This window comes from Trachemys scripta, chromosome 4 (assembly GCF_013100865.1).
Source record: "Trachemys scripta elegans isolate TJP31775 chromosome 4, CAS_Tse_1.0, whole genome shotgun sequence".
Classification (NCBI taxonomy): Eukaryota; Metazoa; Chordata; order Testudines; family Emydidae; genus Trachemys; species Trachemys scripta.
The window spans coordinates 140,384,443-140,404,373 of NC_048301.1; the positions used below are offsets into that span (position 1 = coordinate 140,384,443).

Sequence of the window (19,931 nt, forward strand, 5' to 3'; positions counted from 1 at the left end):
AGGCTGGTTGTTCACAGAACAGCCCTTGCTGAGACATGGATGTCTCACAGTCTAAGAGGAATCCCCTCAAACCAGATCTACTTTGTGGTGTGTTTGAAATGCCGATGAAACTTTTCACTCGTACACACAAAAAGTCATCCTGTTGTTTTCACCAATACTTGACCTGTTGACAAAACCTTTGGTTGGAAATTTTGAAATTCACTGAATTTTGAGCAGCTCTAATTGGAGAGACTCCAGTCCTAGCTGTGTAGCAATGAGCTCCCACAGTAATTGTCTGGCATAAGAGACTCCCTCAACAGATATGTAGCAATGGGTTCCCTCAGTAGTGTGTCCAAACAAACACATGTTGCATGCAGGCCATTGTCCTGTACACTGCTAGAGCAACAGGCTCTGCCGACCTCCTCCTTTCATTCCCAGCTGGCCTGCTATCGGGCCTTTCCTCTGCAGCCAGCTCCCAGGTTGCTGCCTCTGGCCTGCTGCTCCTGCCCGCAAGAAGACTTGGGTTCTCCACCTAGGCTGATGCCCTTTCCTCCAGGGGTGAGAAAGTGAGGGTTATACGGACTGAGGAGACAAAAAAGGGCTCACTGTCAACACCTCAGAGTAACTCTATCATCTTCAGCAAAACATAAACATGAGGCAGTGCCTGTGTCACAGGATAGTGTAATGTTCACAGACACCAAGGGGATCTCTGTCGCCCTCTGGGTCACATGAAATATTTGGAGTTTACTACTGGCTTCAAGCCAACAGAACTGGGCCTTTGACCTCAGGCAATACTGCCTTGTGCTCTTAGAGCCATAGATGCAGTTTCAGTCCCTGCCAACCTATCCAGGTATCTTGTGTTACAATTGAAGCTGGGCGACTAAGAGATTTTTCAGTTTGCTGTTGGTTTTGAAAAATCAATTAAAAATTGGCTTCCGGTTGAACCAAGTACAACGTTTTTCTAATTTTTTTGGCAAATCAAAAAGTCAACAACAATGAAACATTTTGGAAATGTCAAAATGAAACACGTCCTTTTGTTTTGACCCCAAATAATTCGTTTGGACTTGCAGGCATTTTGATGAAAGCAAAGGAAAGGAGGTGGAACCGCTGCCTCACTTATAAGCATTAGCCTCATGGTTAGGTCATTCTCTTAGGCTGTGGGATACTCAGGACCAGTTACTCCCTCTGCCTGAGATGGAGAAAAAGGTTTGAAGTTGGGGCCCCCACATTACAAGAATGGGCCTTAGCCACTGGACTATAGGAAATTCTGGGGTGGGGCTGGCTCAGTCTCTCCTCTTGATTCTCTTCCTTTTTGTATAATTAATTAAATGGTCATTTGAGAATTCCTATATATATGTCATAATGTAAAAAAATGTTTTGTTTCATGTTGATTTGAGGAATTTTGTATTGATTAAATCCAATGTCCTGAGTANCTCAGAGGGTGTGTGTGGATTTTTCACACTCCAGAGAGACGTAGCTACACTGACAGTTTTCAGTGCAGAACAGCCCTTATATAAGTGGGAATAGAATGAACGGATATGAAATAGTTAAAAAGCAAATCTCTAGAGAGGGTGGGTCAGTTGTCAGGTGCTGTTTGTGAGGCTCAGGCTGACATAGCCATGGGTCCGGCAGAAGGGCCTTCCTGATCTCCCCAGGGGTTCTTAAGCCTTAGGTGAGACACTCGTGCACCTAGACTGGTTTACTGTCTGAAAATCCTTTTGCTTCCATGCTGCGCTGTGTTTTTGTTGTTAAGATGAAACACAGGTTTTGGGGTTCTTTTTAAGAAAGCTGGTCACTGTGTTAATTACTCATCACAGCTCCCGAAGGGAAGACTTGCAGGCCTCATGCCCAGATGGACCCGATGAGAAGCCACTGTAGATACACAGGAGCTGATAACCTAAGAGTGGGAGAATTCAGGGATTTCTTCCCAGGACAGGTGAAGGCAAGAGCCCAAACACGTGAGGGAGTGCACAAAATATTGTGAATACATGGAATAGCCAGTTCCAAAGAACACTGTGATGGCCACCAAGTGGAAGATGCAGGTGGAGAAGGCTTTGCACCAGTCCTCCATGGATTTGGCCAAAGAGGGTTCAAAGAGGCAGCTAGACCTTTAACTCTTGACATGTTTCATGTTGGCTACATTGCATTAGCCCAGAACGGCCTCACCGCAGAGGCAACTGTGATAAAGCAGTGGGGAAAATAATGTGCATAAGACTCCTGTGACATCCTCGGAGATCCTTCAGCGGATGAAATGTGCCAGACAAGTACATGGAAACCATAGCTATCAGTATCAAAATGGATCTTACCTAAGGGACAGATCAGCATTGAAGTTTATCCATCTTCCCATCACATGACATTTTAAAGCATCATTTTGAATAGTTTCCAAGGTATAAACAGAGGAACTATTAATGGCACAGATACCACCCCAAAATGGGACATGTAATGTCATGTTACCGAGAGAGGAAATGTCATTTTGCTGCATTTACTGGCCCAAACTGAATTTAGCTCTTCAGATATTTGTGCAAGATGGGTAAATAAAAATCATTTGGAAAATGGACAAGCTCAGAGAATTCCCTCTTCTCACCCCCTTTAAAGGCTTGATTTGCACCAGTGAAATCAGTGGGAGTTGTACATTTGGCTTTTAAGGCACACTGGGTCCAGCCCTAAATCATTACCACATGTTACAGGTTCGACTGAATGCAATAATGCCAAATGGCTAGGCTTAATCAACTTTTATGAATAAAAGATTCTTAGTAACAGATAAATGCAGCATAACAGAGAAAGGAAGACTACATATATTACCAACACATCTGGATGGTAACAATGCAGAGGTCAGACTGCCTTAAAATCTGAGCTTCACTCTGTCTCTATCTATACTAGAGTTGAGGGTTTTTTATCTCTTATCTTTGACATGTTTTTGAATGTTTTTGCTGGGCTGGCACAGACTGGAAAGTAAACAGGACAACATGTATAACTAGTTTATTATCTCTGTTTTGACCATTATATTTGAGAAGTTGGCAAAACCTTCGAAGCATCCTCTACCAGTAAAAACTTGTTATAAAGCATGTGTTAGTGAGGCGTTAGCAAAATTATTTGTCTTGTCCTTGTTCTCTGAGATTACAATAGTTCACATCTCCTCTTGGTTAAATAGCATAACATAAGTAAAAATAATTTTGGAAGATCTTAAGATGAAAACAATTCATACTTGTATAAACATATACAATATTATCTATAATAGTAGGTATGAGATTGGCTAACACTATAAAACTTTTAGATAGATAGATAGATAGATAGATAGATAGATAGATAGGACAGAAGGTTGCAGAAGCTAAGCATAGGAGAATACCTAAAGGCTGTTAGGTTGAATGTGTTTCTCTAGCCATGTTGAATTCTCCTGCTGTATACAGAGCAAGTTCATGCACAGGTTACATCATCTAACAACAGTACAGTTTCAGCATGAATATAAAACATTCTAAATACAATGTACTGTATCTATTCACTACTTTCTTATTGTGGTTACATCACATCTCCTTTTTAATTGCACTTATAGCTGCAACAACAAACAAATTCCATGATTTAATTAATGTACGTTGCCTATGTGAGTTGAATGCATCTATTTTCTATTAGTTAGCAAAAGGCAATTTGCATTGCTGGTTCATGAGTCTGTTTGTTTGACAGGTTTTCCTAATATATTTCTGTGTTATAAGAGCCAGCTGCACAAACCTTGACAAAGTCCCCCATTTCTTCTCTGATAACTATTCCTGATGCATTTAGTGATGTAAGAACTAGGAAAATCTACCTTCCTTTATTCCTTTTCATGGAAGGTGCACACATTGATTATTCACAGAAATCAAGCTAACAATACAGAGAAATCATTCCCAGCCTTTTCTTCCCTCTATTGAATTAAAGCCATACCCAGTTTTTACATTTACAGAGAAAAAACCTTCTTCTCTCTTATCCTCCTAAAGGCCTCTTTGACCTCTTTATTCCTCAGGCTGTAGATCAGGGGGTTCAGCATGGGGATCACAAGGGTATAAAACACAGAGATGATTTTGTCCTGATCCATGGAAGACTTTGAACTGGGCCGTAAATACATGAAAGAGCCCGTTCCGTAGAAGATGGTGACGGCCGTCAGGTGGGAGGCGCAGGTGGAGAAGGCTTTGCATTGGTCCTTGGCAGAGTTGATCCTTAGGATAGTGACCATGATGTATATATAGGAGATGAGGATAATCAGGATGGTAGTTGTTACTAGCATCGTCGCACAGGTGAAATGAACAATGTCTGTGATGCGGGTGTCAGAGCAGGACAGCTTCACAATGGGGGGCACATCACAGAAGAAATGATTGATATAGGCATCACAGAATGACAAATGGAATATAAATGCAGTTTGAACCACTGAATTCAGACAGCTCATGAAATATGACCCCAGCACCAGCAGCACGCAGAACCGCTTGGACATGATGACGGTGTAGAGTAATGGGCTGCAGATGGCCGTGAAGCGGTCATACGCCATCACACTCAACAGCCAGCATTCACAAGAGATGGCGATGGAGAAGAAGAAAAACTGCACAGTGCATCCAGTGACTGAAATGACCTTTCTCCTTGCTACAAAGGTCATCAGCGTGCTGGGAATTATGATGGTGGAGTAGCCGACATCTAAGAGGGCCAGGTTGCTGATGAAAAAGTACATGGGGGTGTGAAGTCGGGAGTCAGTCCTGATTAAGGTGACCAAGGTGAGGTTCCCCATTAGGATCAGCAAGTAGATCAACAGAAACACTACAAAGAGGGTGACCTGCAGCTTCAGGTTGTCTGTGAATCCCAATAAGATGAACTCAGTCACCAGAGTGCGATTTCTCTCTCCCATTTATCCCAGATGCACTGTCCTCGGCAGGTGAGAAAAGTGAAGTGTACACTGAAAGAGGAGACAAAGAAGGGCTGAGTGCAACCCCCTTGGTGTAATTCTGTCACTTTCAATAAAGCATAAACTGTAGTCAGTGCATAGGTCTGAAGATATTATACCTATCAAATATAACCTCTGCTTCTCTGGGTCCCTGTAGTGACTAGACCATATCAAGATTTAAGAGTCTGCTACTGGCTTCAGGCTACACAGTTGGGTCTTTTAGTTCTGGCAGTAGACGCTCATACTGTTAAAGTCAGAGCCGTAGTTCAATCCCCATTGCCAACAATAAGTAACAGCCAACACGGATTTGTCAAGAAGAAATCATGCCAACTCAACCTAATGTCCTTCTTTGACAGTGTAACCAGCCTAGATGATGAGGTGAAGCAGTAGATACGATATAGATTTTAGTAAGGCTTTTGACACAGTCGCACATAACATTTTCATAAGCAAACTAGTACGTCTGTCAAACAATTAAAAATATAATTGTGAGATAAAAAAAATAATTGCAGATTTAACAATAATAGAACACTGTTTATTTAAATATTTTTGGATGTTTTCAACAATATATTGATTCCAGTTACAATACAGAACACAAATTGTACAGTGCTCACTTTGTGTTATTGTTTTATTACAAATATTTGCACTGTAAAAAAGATAATAGTATTTTTCAGTTCACCTCATACTGCAATCTCTTAATTGTGAAAGTGCAACTTACAAATGTAAGATTATTTTCACATAACTGCACTCAAAAACAAAACAGTGTAAAACTTCAGAGCCGACAAGTCCACTCAGTTCTACTTCTTGTTCAGCCAATCACTAAGACAAACAAGTTCGTTTATATTTACAGGCGATAATGCTGCCCACTTCTTATTTACAATATCACCTGAAAGTGAGAAGAGGCATTTGCAGGCACTGTTGTAGCCAGTGTTGAAAAGTATTTACATCCAGATATGCTAAACGTTTGTATGCCCCTTCATGCTTCGACCACCATTCCAGGTTAGGTTAGTTATGAGGAGGAAACTCTCTAACTCTAAGGATAGGTAAGTATTGGAATAAGCTTCCAAGGTTATAGAAAACCCAGAATCTGAGACCATAACCCACATCAATGAGCTTTACCATTGACCAATGGGAATCTTTGTGTAACAAGCTTCTACTCAGTGTGAGAAAGGATATGACACATGGGCACTCATACATTTCTTACTACAGAGCCCATTCGCAGCTCCCCATCCCAGTGGCAGAGTTGTGTGCCTGCACAAAGCACCAAACATACTTATTTCCAGATCCCTACACTGGTCTCATAGTGTGTGCCAGGTGCATGCACCAAGCATGCATCTTTTCTGCTCCCAACTATGATCCCAGACCTGTGTTCTGTGCCACGCACTGACCACACCTGGTCTGTGCACCATGCCACACACTGAACGTGCCCTGAATGTGCCTGTAGGATTGCAACGCAGCCCTTGTTGGACTTGTGCCATGCAGATTACATTCCCATCTCCGGCTCCCAGTCCTTGTCCCAGCACTGTGTGCATGTGCCATTCATCGAGCAAGCCCATTCACGGTTCCTTAGTCTGCTCTCATTGATGTATTCTCAGCTCCCAGCTACAATCCCAGAGCTATGTACTGTACCATGCACCGAGCACGCCCGTTCTCAGCTCCTCACCCTGTCCCGTGTGCCCGTGCTATGCGTTGAGCACATTTGTTCCTCGTGGCTGGCACAGACCCGGTTCATCATATCTAGTGCTGCCAGGCAGGCGTTCAGTGAGCCTATCCCAACAGATGGGTGATTTATCCTTACACTGGCCTCTCCCGTGTCATTTTCTGTGTGGCAACTATTCCCTCCCATATCATCAAGGCTCTCCATCGCCATCCAGGCATCCGATCTCTGACCCAGCACTGCCCCCCAAACTGTCCCCCACCAAGACGTCGGCAGATAGCTCTATGGCATTGTGTGGGTGGGATGTTTGTGGAGGGCTGTATATCCTCTAAAGGACCGTCCCGCTCATGCTTCGAAAATTGCTTCCTTATGGTCCCAAACACTGAGCAGAAAGGCACCTTGAGAGCACTAAGGTGGACAGCACACAAAATACTGGAGTAAAGGGTGGGGACACACGGTCCTTTCGTTCTAGGGACAGGACCTGTGCCCTTAAGTCACCAAGGGAGTACACTGCTTAGTGTGTGTCACTCTCAAAGGGGCTGATCCCAGGACAGTCCAATGGTATATGGCATAGCAGTCAGAGCCCTAGTTTTGTTCCCTACCTCTGTAGTTCTCAACCAGGCGTCCGGGGCCCCTGGGCGGGCCGGGAGCAGGTTTCAGGGTTTCCTCCAAGCTTGGCTGGCATTAGACTCGCTAGGACCCAGGACAGAAGGCCAAAGCCCCACCGTACAGGATTGCAGCCCGTGGCCCCAAGCCCCACTACCCGAGGCTGAAGCCGAAGCCTGAGCAATTTAGCTTCGCGGACCCCCTGTGGTATAGGGCCCCAGGCAATTTTATCCCCTAATGCCGGCCCTGGCTTTTATATGCAGAAACACAGTTGTTGTGGCACAGCTGGGCCCTGGAGTTTTTATAGCATGTTGGTGGTGGGATGACTCCGAAAGAGAAAGGTTGAGAACCCCTTCCCTGGCTTCTCAGGAATCTCTTAACCAAATTACCCCCAAATAGCACCGCCAGCTCTACTCCAAACTGCCTTGCAGCATATCACGTTTGAAATCAATTTACCTATCTATGTCGATTTTAGTACTCTGAAAATTATAAGCAGCTAATTTTAAGAAGGGCTGCATGGCTGGATCCTCGGAACAAAATGATCCCAAATGTATCTCTCAGATCCCATCCCTGGCTCGGTTAGAACATGTCACTTTAAAGTCAATCCCCTGATGCCGACACATTTTGGAGCATCTCGAAAAATCAGCCCCTAAACCAGGAGCTTTGCTCTCAGGGCAAAAGTTCCAAAAGAAACCTCTGAGAATGTAACTAACGTCCACACACAGGTTAAGGAAGCTGCCAGGGCCAGGACAGAAGCTCACAGTTCAAGAGTGATGCTAAGACTCGATGAGCACAGGCTGTCACCTTGAGCCAGCCTGCGGATGCCCACAATACACACGAAGCCCGGGAGTCAGCTTTGAGCCCAAGTCCCCTTCAGTCCACACTCAAAGCCGTCTGACTTGGGTTAGCAAGCACTCAGAACCGTGGGGCTGTACCTCGAGAATTCCAAGCACAAGCGACTATCCATTTGGACCTTACCCTTGGCTTCCAGGAGGCAGCGCAATTTTCAAGACATCCCAAGCAAGCACGCTGATTGTAAAGCACTTACAGAAACCAGCTGTTCAACAGTAGACAAGTCCCATCATTAAGTATACCAGAGCTACCATTCCCCTATCGTAAGCCAGGCCCTCAACTAGAGCAAATGGACATTGATTTCAGAGAAGTTACAGCCATTGAGAACGTGGCCTTTTTGTAACATCAACTTCCACTGCCCTTTTTTTCATACATTACTCTTACCTAAGCAATCACTTGTGTTTCCCAGATTACTTGAGGCATCAGCATGACTTTCCTCAGCATTGTGTTACTGTGCAAAAGGAACACAATAATAGATGGACTCTTCAGACAGTCCCTTCCCAGGTGAATTGGCTCCAAATCAGAACGATTTCCACTTGCAAAAAAAAAAAAAATCAAAAGAGAATATTTACGCCACCTCCATCGGAACCAGAGTGATGAAACCCACCTGCAGCAGGCAGATGTCTGTCATTGTTGACCCCACCAAAAGAATTGTATTTGGAGACCGCTGGATTTGTTTATATATTAGTTTTAGTGGCATTTGCAGATGTAATCCCTGGGTGTCCCCAGAGGTCTGCACATCAGGCTAAGCACTGATGGGATCATTAAAATGTCTTTCAAGTCCTCTGGGGATAACTGCACACGGACGTGTTGTCTTCAAAACTTGGGCTCACTTCATGAGCTCACTTCATTCCATGTTCTTAGTTTCAAAGGAAATTGGCCCATTTTCCTCAGCCAGGAAGCTGAAGGATCCCTCACCAGCAAAAGCCATCTCATTGTAGATGCAAAGAGCAACATACTGTATCCTTCTAGGTAACAAATGTTGTATCCTTCTAGGTAATAAATGTGGTTCCCCATGTTAATCCTCTTGGTAAATATACCTGATGCAGCCTCCTGGGACCCGCTTTTGGTACATGTCACACAAGATACCTGCTTCAAAGCTGGTCCATATGTGCAACTTCCTACAAGAGGCAGCGGCAAATGGGTAAAAAAAAAGCCAGACATCTGGCTTACCTCTCGGCCGGATCACCTGGGACCTATTGTGGTTACATCTCGCCTCCAAAAACATCCAGGCTCTGAGGTCCCAATTTGACTACCACAGCCCAGGAGCAGTCTTCGGCTCCCTCCCTGCATCTCACCGAATCTGGACTGTTACTGGGTATTTAGTTTCATGGGATGTGGGCCCACTCATATAGGACCCCCAATTTCAGGGTACAAGACCACAGAAAGTTGGGAGTGGAACCAAAGGACAGAGTGTTAATTTATGGACACTCCTCTAGAACAAACAAACCATTCTATTTCCAGGACCTCAGATGGATTGGTCGAGATTCACAACATTTATGAGGCTGCTAATGGGTTGGGAGAGTATCGGTGTGAATGTTTGTGGGAGGGCTGGGCACTTTTTATTAACCTAACAGTGTTTGTAAATGTGGGATGGACGGATGTTCCTCCTCTGCTGTGGGAACCTGGGATGGAGGGACTCTATTGTCAGGAATACTGTGTACACCCTGTTAAACGTTTACATTGTACTGATATACGATGTTACAACCTGACCATTTGTGCATACTCCCCGCCTACTATCTGTCCAGCATTGTACCCTATCCCACCGGACGGCATGATTCACGTAGGCCCCAACAAAACACTTTTGCATGATGTTCTTATGGTCTCTCTTCAGGTTAAATATGATTTGTCCAATTTTTCAGCACCTTTGCGAAATGTATGCTCAGACCACCCCAGTCAGACCACCAATGGCTGCAGGACCAGCTACAGTTTCTACAATATGTTATTCGGGCCCGCACAGCCAAAAGACAAAAATGTAGCATCGTAGGTGATATTGGAGGATTTTTTGGAAGCACCAATTCTATACTAAATACACTTAACCTAAATTCTGAGAGGTCATACAATTCTTGGGTCAAAAGCCAAACCACCCAAGCCCTTAGACATACTAACACAGGCTTATCCTATGCTCTTACTGCAATTGATGTAGCAATAGAGGATTTTTACAAAATCATTGAAAAAACCTGAGACGCTAACAGGTCTAATGGATTAGGAACTGGGCTGGGAGCCAGGAGACCTGGAATCTACTCCTAACTTTGACCTGCTGTATGACCTTCAGGAAATCTATCTCCCTCTCTCTGCCTTTGCTTATTTATATTATAAGCAATTTGGGGACTTGCCTATAAGATGTGCTGGTTCAGTCCTTGGCAAAACGGGGCCACAGTCTCAATTAACTGCCTGGTGCCCCCAGTCATGGAGCTGCCCCACATTGCACAGATGCATGAAATCTAAGATATCCCAGGTAACATGAATCCTGCTCAGCTTGTTACATACAATTGTGTATGAAAGTCAGCAAAAGATGGAGACACAAAGACTGCTATGAACTGGATGGTTGGGTTAAAGGAGCAGCACTAAGGGGTCTGCAAGGCACCTGGTAAAGTCATGGGTTGGCACGGCAATGAGCTGAAAGATTCTACAAATGGGAGGAAATGTTTATAGTTGAATCCACCCAAACGTGCTTGGATAGGTTAATGATCCAGGTATGTAGTATCCATCTCTCAATGGATGCTGTTTATCTGGGGGTGGGGTCACTACATCATAGCAGGGGGACAAGTGGGTTGGAAGGCCTGAGCTTTACCATTATGGCTGCCACCTCCATCATCCTCTGGCATCCACCATGACACAATTGGGCCTTCATCGTCCTGATCCTGAAAGACGTCCTGACCAGACCAAGCCAGAGAGAAGGAACTAGATGATATCACCACCTGGCCCTGCTTCATCTAAATCCTGAATATTTGGGATAGGAGACTTGTATTCCTGCTGTCACACCCTCCCTCAAGTGACATTTTCCTTCCCCACCTTATTTATCCTTTTTCTCATGAGCATCTGTCTGATCCACCAAGTACATGCCATCTTATTATTTTAAATAGAATAGACAGACACTCCAATTTAAACACACTGGACTAGGTAAAACAGTAAAACAAGTTTATTAATTATAAAGAGATAGATGTTAAGTGAGTACAAGTAACGAGGCTGAAAAGTCACAAACTGTTATAAGAAAAATAAAGATAAAATAGTTACTAGTGTCTAACTTAATAAACTAGGTTAGATTCAAACAAAGTTTCTCACTACAGACTCCAACATATTACTGACCAAACTCTTAGGTCTGGATCCCTCCCCGTTAGTCCAATGGCTGTTTTCTTTTATCTTCTTAGGTGTGATGCCAGAGATAGGGAGAGAGATGATGGGAGTCTTGGGGTGTCTGCCCCTTCTTTTTATAGTCCTGCCCCCATTGAGAAGCATTTCCAGCTAGGAGAAAGGTGACAGGCAGTCTGGTGAAGAAAGGAAACTCCATGCAGTTTCTTTGCTAAAATGTAGATTTCTATCCCTGCCCCTTTCCTTGTCAAAGAATGGCCACTTAGCAGGTAATGGTCTATCAGCCTTGTTGAGTCAGACTTGATACCTGAAGTATCAGCTTGCCCTTTGTCTCTGAGGAAGTGGTTTAGCTACTCCCTGGACTTATCTGGGAAACATGCTTGAGTCATGATTTCATCTTATGTTCCTAACTTTACATGTAATGATGCCATGTGCATTTTGCCATGATATTGATCAGCAAGTAATGGTTTTTAACTAATACCTCACAAGGGAAACCTTGTACAAGCATTATAACAATACCGTGTAGTGTGTGAACATGGGTCTATTCCGTTACCTGCTCCATGCATCTGAATGGGATGTTAACGGCAGGACACACTGCTTTGGGAGCCATGCCAACCCATCCCAGCAGGGAGCTGTGTGTGGCAGGAATGGAGGAATTCAGTTGGCTTGCTCTCTTCAAAAACAGATACACCCTAGCTGCTGGGGTATGTACTGGTGGGGGGGTGTCCTGCCACCACCACTTCATCTCTAGGGGCAGAGGAAACTCCTGATGCTCCCCTAGAGCGGGACGGATGAACACAATGCTATTCCTGGGTGAGAAAATGCATTAGCCTTGCCTCTCTGGAAGGGGATGGCACTTTCGTCATCACCATTCCAAGTGGAGGGTGAGGTTACGGGGAAGGGGGAAGGAACATGTCATGATCTGCCTAGGACCATAAATTGCCTTTAATTTCACCCTGATCTTTTTGAAAAAAAAAATTGAAGTTATTTTTCAGTTTAACAAGTTTAGTGGCATAAGCAAATACCCCCTGGTCCTCAACTCACACAAGCAAAGTGATGCACTGGGGGCAAGAATTGGAAGCAGGGAGCTTTAAGAGGTTATTTTCCTTTATAATATTACATGGGAGGAAATGGTTGTGCTGGGATATCGGCAGTTATCTCGGGGAGATGGGAGAAGGGCGGGCAGGGGTGTCTATTGACAAAAACTGGAGCTGGTCAAAACATTTTTCACAAAAAAAGTTTATCCCTTTTTTCCCTGTGGGAAAATATCCACCAGCTATATTTAAACCTCAAACTGTGGTAGTCGTTCAGCCACCTTCCCTGATATTCCAAATACTGATACCTCCATTCCAGCAAAGATCTGTGTATTTGTGGGGGGAAAGGTACTGAGCTGTCTGTGTGTCATGTTGATTAAAAGGCTAGAAGTCAGGAACTCCTTCATTGCCACTGACTGGCCGTAATAACACTTTGCACTTATACATATATAGAGATGATAAAAAATAGGAGAGAAAAAGTATTGTTATGCGGGCATCACCGGGTGGTGCTGTTGTACCTGGTCTCCGTTCTTTTTGTAACATCCATCTCAGGTAGACATGCCCCTTCTAGCTCTGATCGAACGAGCATGCTAAAAATAGAAGTGTAGCCCTGACAACATGAGGGCTTATGCCCGATTACATGCCGAGGGTTTCAAATGAGATCATTCTCGGGGTGGCTAACCCGTCCTGCCATTCGCACCACCATGGCTACGCGTCTGTTTTTAGCATGCTAACTTGATCAGAGCTTCGGGGGGAATGGGAGTTGTGTGAGTGGCAGGAGAATTTGCTGTCCATCTTGGTCTCTGATTAAAGTCAATTTTTGAGGCAGAGTTGCTCCCTGGGTATCAGTGTTGGGATGAGATTCCTGGAATAAGAGATGGCCCTGCATGTTGTTTGACCATCTCATTTCAGGACTGGTAGAGATGTGTGAATAAAGCAAGTTACACTCAGAATACAGCCAGACTCTGCATCATAGATTTAACTGCTGCCGGGAATCTGACTTGCAAGGCCCCAGACATTGGCAGAGGGGCAATGCTGGTTTCAGAATAAGAGGCAACAATATTCTTTTACTGTCCATTATTTATACTGAGTCGCAGGTGCTCTTGATGCCCAGACAAAGAGAAAGACGAGGTCACTGCCTTGAAGACCATACCATGGGCAACAGTGACATCATGCAGAAGTCATTGATATATTAGAAGTGCCGAAATTTGCAACTTTTCACATTTTTGGAGAAAGAAATGTGTGGGCAGTTAATTTCCTTAGGGCTGATTTAACTTCCCTGTTTCTCAGACTATAAACCACAGGGTTCAACATAGGACTAAACAAGGTATAAGACAAGGCAATCAAAGTGTCCTCATCTAGGGAAGCAGTTGATTTGGGTATTAAATACACAAAAAAAGCACAGCTGAAGTGTGTGATCACAACGATGAGATGGGAGGCGCAGGTGGAGAAGGTCTTGCGCCTGCCTGTGGCAGAGCGGATCTTCAGGATGGCGGCGAGGATATAGATGTAAGAGAGGATGATTCCTGTGAAGGTGCCTAGCAAAACAAAGGCACACAGAAAAACAATGGCAATCCCAGTGATATGATGGTCACTGCACGCCAGCCTCAGAACGGGTGAGATGTCACAGAAGAAATGTCTGATGGCATTGGGCCCACAGAAGGGCAAACTGAATATAAGGGAGCTGATGCCTAGTGCTATAAGAAAGCCAGTTGCACATGAAACGGCGACCAGCTCAACGCAAACCCTCCTGTTTATCACAACTGGGTATTGCAGCGGCTTACATATGGCCACATAGCGATCGTAAGCCATGGCTGACAGCAGGAAACAATTTGTGCCCCCGAAGCCAAAGAAGCAGAACATTTGAGCAGCACATCCCAGGAAAGAAATTGTTTGATTTCCCGACAGCAAACTCACCAGCAGCTTGGGGACGACAGCCACAGTGGTGCAGGTTTCCGAGAAGGACAAAGCGAAGAGTAAAAAGTACATGGGGGTATGGAGGCTCCGATCAACACTGATGGCTGCCATGATGGTGATGTTGGAGGTCAGGATTATCACGTACACCGGGGAGAACACCAGGAAAAGCAGAACCTGCCGCTCTTCCAGACTGGAGAATCCCAGCAGCAGAAATAGAGACACGGTGCTCTCATTTCCTCTGGGCATCATCAAAAGCATCTAAACTCAAGGGGGAAAAGGAGGCAAAAAATCTTAGGAGCTATACAACACCATCAGAGTTGCTTCCTTAGCTCCAACACAGCCTCAGACATGATCAAATGATTGGGGTGAAGGAACTAAAACAAGCCCAAGACTGCTGATTTGTTTCTATTGTATTTTATAGTCATGTATTCATTGCTCAGATATTGCAGTGGTGAGAGCCCACTTAAGGAGCTGGGTAGATTGACTGATTTATTGATTGATTTATAAAAGTTACGGTAGTAACATTAGCTTTGGCTGCAATATGCTCTGGTTCCGGGGAGGTGTTACAGTATGGACAATGACAATGTAAGTTTATCCCAACTAATTTCCCCAACTTGACTCCACTTTGTTTCAGAAGGATCACTTCTAAAGAACATAAGAACGGCCATACTGGGTCAGAACAAAGGTCCATCTAGCCCAGTATCCTTTATTCTGACAGTGGCCAATGCCAGGTACCCCTGAGGGAATGAATAGAACGGGTAATCATCAAGTGATCCATTCCCTGTCGTTCATTCCCAGCCTCTGGCAAACAGAGGCTAGGGACACCATCCCTGCCCATCCTGGCTAATAGCCATTGATGGATCTATCCTCCAAGAGGGATCAAGACTTCATGGACTATTTATTATTATGACAGTTATTTAGGTAGCATCCAGGAACCTTACATAAACCAGAATCTATTGTGCTAGATGCTGTACAAAAACAGAACAAAAAAAACCCAGTTCCTGCCCCCAAAAGCTTACAATTTAAGTACAAGACAATAGACAACAGGTGGGTGCAGACTGATGGATGGAGGAGTACAAGGAAGCAATGAGATGATAGGCAGTGGCTGTAGCACACCATCTGCCTAGCTACGGTCAATGTTTTTATAGTTATCCGAGAAGAGGAGAGTTTTATTTAGTCCTTTTATTGTCTGTTGCAAGTTCCCAAAGAAGGGTAATGTATGCCACTCATAAGGGGTGTTATTAATAGCAAAGGGTATGCCCCAGGAATTATTTTGGGAAGTTCTCTAGCCTGTGATATACAGGAGATCAGTCTAGATGATCACAATTGTCCCTTCTGGCCTTAGACTCTATGAATCTCTGCGGGGAAAAAATGATGTTGGCACGTGTCTATTAGCAACTGGACAGAACATAGAACTGGGAGTTAGTGGACCTGATTTCTGTTCCCAGCTCTGCCACTGGCTTTCTTCATGACCGTGGGCAAGACACTTCACCTCCCTGTGCCTCATCTGTAAGATGGGGGAAATTGTGCTCACATGGTTTTAAGAACATAAGAATGGCCATACTGGGTCAGACCAAAGGTCCATCCAGCCCAGTATCCTGTCTATCGACAGTGGCCAATGCCAGGTGCCCCAGAGGGAGTGAACCTAACAGGTAATGATCAAGTGATCTCTCTCCTGCCATCCATCTCCACCCTCTGACAAACAGAGGCTAGGGACACCATTCCTTACCCATCCTGGCAAATAGCCATGAATGCACTTAACCTCCATGAATTTATCTCTTTTAAACCCTGCTATAGTCCTAGCCTTCACAACCTCCTCAGGCAAGGAGTTCCATAGGTTGACTGTGTTCTGTGTGAAGAAGAATTTCCTTTTATTTATTTTAAACCTGCTGCCTATTAATTTCATTTGGTGGCTCCTAGTTCTTATATTATGGGAACCAGTAAATAACTTTTCCTTATTCACTTTCTCCACATGACTCATTTGTAAAGCACTTTGAGATCTATGTGGGAACTAGTATACACGTTCTAAGTGTCATTAGGCATATGTTGTGGATGTAGAGGCACGGAGGTATAGAAAAAAAATGAACTTTGAAATCTATAGATGAAAAGTGCTATGTAAGAGCTAGACATTAATATTATCATAATCATCATCCAGGCTTTCCTGGAAACCCCAGCTACAACACTAGGGAAGTTAGCTAGCAAGCAATGGGTAACTCAGAATATCTAACCTGCAATAAAAGACCTGGAGTCAATGGACTCAGGCTCACAGGGCTTGGACTGCGGGGATAAAAAGAGCGGTGTGGAAGTTTGGACTCAGGCTGGAGTCTGTGCTGTGTAACTTGGCAAGAGGGGAAGGTCTCAGAACCTGGGCTCCAGCCTTTTTAGTCCCGCAAGCTCAAATCAGTTAACTCAGGCTCAGAGGTTCTGTGCCGTGAGTTTTTCTTTGCAGTGTCGCTGAACCCTAACGTACTTATTCAGCTCTCATCATTGCCGATGAGGGTGCAGCAACTGGTTCCTCTGAACTATTGCTGAAAACCATTTAGCGGCTAGACAGCACTCAACGATTCTCAGTTCCATTCCTAGAGAGACAGCAAGACCAACCATCCAACTTTCTGAACCAAAGCATACTCTGATGGGTAAAAACGATCTGCTTCTCTCTCGCCCATCTCAAAGGGGAAATAAGGCGATGAATGTGCTAGAGACAACTTTCATAACAACAGTGCAAATCCAGAGGAACTCAGTTGATTTCAGTGGCAACACAGTGGGTTTACACAAGCCTGAGTGCTATCACAATCTGGCTGTTTAAGGAAAAATTCTTGTTATGAAGGATTCACCGCATCAACCAAGATATTCTGGGCACTAAACTTCCAGGCACTGTACTTCTAATACCGTCTTCCCACCAGGCACCTGCAGTACATCCATACATCTTAAATAGTCCCCCTTTCCCATGTTCCCACTCATACTATTTCGTCTGTGCAACAGGAGGCTTTTATTTTTCTTGGAATGAGGGAATGTACGAGCAGGCAGGATGCTTTCCTGCAATGATTTCTGAATTAAGACACCCTGAAAATAGCTGATAGACTAAACTGTTGGACCTGAGTTTATATATATATAAAAAACTAGTGGAAAAAATTCCCATAGAACATTTTTCCATGAGGAAATGCTGTTTTGTCAAAATTGAAGGGGAAAAATTGAGAAGACGGGGATGTCTTGAGTTTTCTTTTCATTTTTTTTCCAGTTTCAAATGTGTTTTATTATAACATAACTTAAAATTAAAAAGGTGGCAATTGGAATGAATCAGTTTGATTTTATTGAAATGGAACATTTTGCTTGGCCTGAAACCATTTTTCCCCCCAAAATTTCATTTTGTAGGATTTTTTGTTCTCTTTATTTTCCAATTTGGAATGAAAACAAATTTCAAAATGTCAGAATTTCCCATGGAATGGAATTCCTACCAGCTCTTTTATATCCTTCTTTCTCTCTATTATTGAGACGATAGCTAGACAGACAGATAGGTAGATCACTATACCTTTGCATGACATTAAAAATGCATCTATTAGTTTATTTATTTCCACGTAAAGCCATCACCAGATAACATACCTGTAGCACCAGGAAAGAAACTCCAGAAGGATCTGTGCTTAGAGATGTTTATATTGGGTTTTGATCACCGCTTGGGATGTAATCCCCCGTTGCTCCCGTCCCCCTCTCCCCCCAGCTTCTAATCCAGGCCAGGTGCTCCTGAAGCAATTCAAAGGGAATTATAATCCATCCATGTGCATTTGGAGTCATGTGGGTCGAGATGGAAATGTTTACATTTTGAAGCTGACTATTGATACATGTGATGCCCTGATCAATACTCATTATATCCTGGAATCTGAGTACTCTGGGTCTGCGTAACACCCTTTACAATTCCATGGAGTGAGAAACATTGTAAAGATTAAAAGTGAGTTTAGCACTGACAGCCCTGGGGAATGGAGTCCTCAGGGCACGTCTAGTTGGTGGCACTGCAAGCTTCCCTACATTGCCCTGCCTATATGGAGATATACCTGTCTCATAGAACTGGAAGGGACCTTGAAAGGTCATTGAGTCCAGTCCCCTGCCTTCACAGCAGGACCAAGTCCATCCCTGACAGATTTTTGCCCCAGATCCCTAAATGGCCCCCTCAAGGATTGAACCAACTCTGGATTTAGCAGGCCAATGTTCAAACCACTGAGCTATCCCTCCCCCCAGTTTTATTCTTAAGGCAAAAATCCTTACAGAGACAACCTACTAAAAATAATGGGCATCTACCTGTAACAGTTTAGGGCAACTGCATCTGTGTTTCCCCTCAACGTCCCAGCAAGGGCACTGTGATTGATCAGGCCTATCTTACAGCGCCCTCCTCTTGTCGGACTAAGCTGCATTCTGCCAGGCCAACTCACTTTCTGGGGTAACCCTCATCTGTGCTTCCTCGAGGAATCCAGGGACACTGTCTTCAACTGAGGTTGTTTCTGTCACTGAACCTTCTTAACAAACACAATCCCACCCCCGGCAGACTCTTTCTTCAAAGCCTGTGAAAGCACAGTAGTCTCCTCCCCAAATCAGTTTCTCACCCCAATAATTCCCTTAACAGAATTTCCTGACTCTGACCCTCAGAGTTTCAGCCCTCTCGGCCTCCTCAGACAATCTCCCCTATTGTTCATTTGGTTTTTGGAACAGTTCCTCTCAGTGATAAACTCAGTGGCAGTCCATTTCGGAGTTCTAACCCCTTTTTTATAAAGGTGAGCTAATGAAGTTCCACCTGTTTTCTCAGGGCTAGGGGGCGGGCAAGTCAGGTGGGCTCCCAGTCTCTGACCACAGAGGAATGCTATCCCTTACTCCTTTACAGGTAACCCAGTCCCAAACTTCGAGCTCCCCAGCACTTCCCTCTCTTGGATGGAGATACACATCCCTCTCCCTTCTGACTGGGACTGTGCAGTTTCCTGCCTATACTGTGAATTTCCCAGCACAAACAGGATGCCTGAGGATACCTGCTTGTTTTCTCATTAGAAACAGTTAACAGGTGTAGTTGCTACACTGATAAGTACCACACAGCTCTTTCTATGCAAGCCAATTGTATTCCTAAGGCAAAACGCACTACAGGGACAACTTACTAAAAATAATAAAGGAGCCACCATGCACGCTAATAGGTTTACCAGAATTCATCCCCGCCCTGACATGAATTCTGGCAGGCCCAGCCCCATTTATTTATAAATCTTCATGACATTTTTCATCCATCTCATGATTTCTGGGAGGGATCTAATTCATTATTTGTAAATACATGGCACTGGCAGCACTATATATATGAGGGGCCATAAATCAGCATCGGTGGCATTATGATGGCTTTGAGCAGCTGGGGGTCTGGCCCAAAATACCTCTCAGTCAAAAACTCAGTTCACAGCAGCTAGCAGATTTACAGGCATTTACGAGTTCACAAAGTATTCAACAAAAAGAACAGGAGTACTTGTGGCACCTTAGAGACTAACAATTTTATTAGAGCATAAGCTTTCGTGGACTAAAGCTTATGCTCTAATAAACGTGTTAGTCTCTAAGGTGCCACAAGTACTCCTGTTCTTTTTGCGGATACAGACTATCCCAGCTGCTACTCTGAAAGTATTCAACAATATTTAGAAGAACACTGTCTCACGCAGGGGCTGAT

General features: G+C 44.2%; 2 protein-coding genes across 2 annotated transcripts; both read right to left on the minus strand.

Annotated features, from left to right (window-relative positions):
• Positions 1-3,907: 3,907 nt before the first annotated feature.
• Positions 3,908-4,843, minus strand: LOC117876290 (olfactory receptor 1019-like). Its single transcript, XM_034768303.1, has one exon. It carries the CDS (start codon positions 4,841-4,843, stop codon positions 3,908-3,910), a length of 936 nt encoding a protein of 311 aa, XP_034624194.1.
• Positions 4,844-13,555: 8,712 nt separating this feature from the next.
• Positions 13,556-14,500, minus strand: LOC117876599 (olfactory receptor 10T2-like). Its single transcript, XM_034768851.1, has one exon. The coding sequence runs from the start codon at positions 14,498-14,500 to the stop codon at positions 13,556-13,558; it is 945 nt and encodes a 314-aa protein (XP_034624742.1).
• Positions 14,501-19,931: the final 5,431 nt, after the last annotated feature.

Excerpts from the sequence above, each read along its gene's own strand:
- LOC117876599 (XM_034768851.1), bottom strand. The coding sequence starts at position 14,500 with ATGCCCAGAGGAAATGAGAGCACCGTGTCTCTATTTCTGCTGCTGGGA.
- LOC117876290 (XM_034768303.1), bottom strand. The coding sequence starts at position 4,843 with ATGGGAGAGAGAAATCGCACTCTGGTGACTGAGTTCATCTTATTGGGA.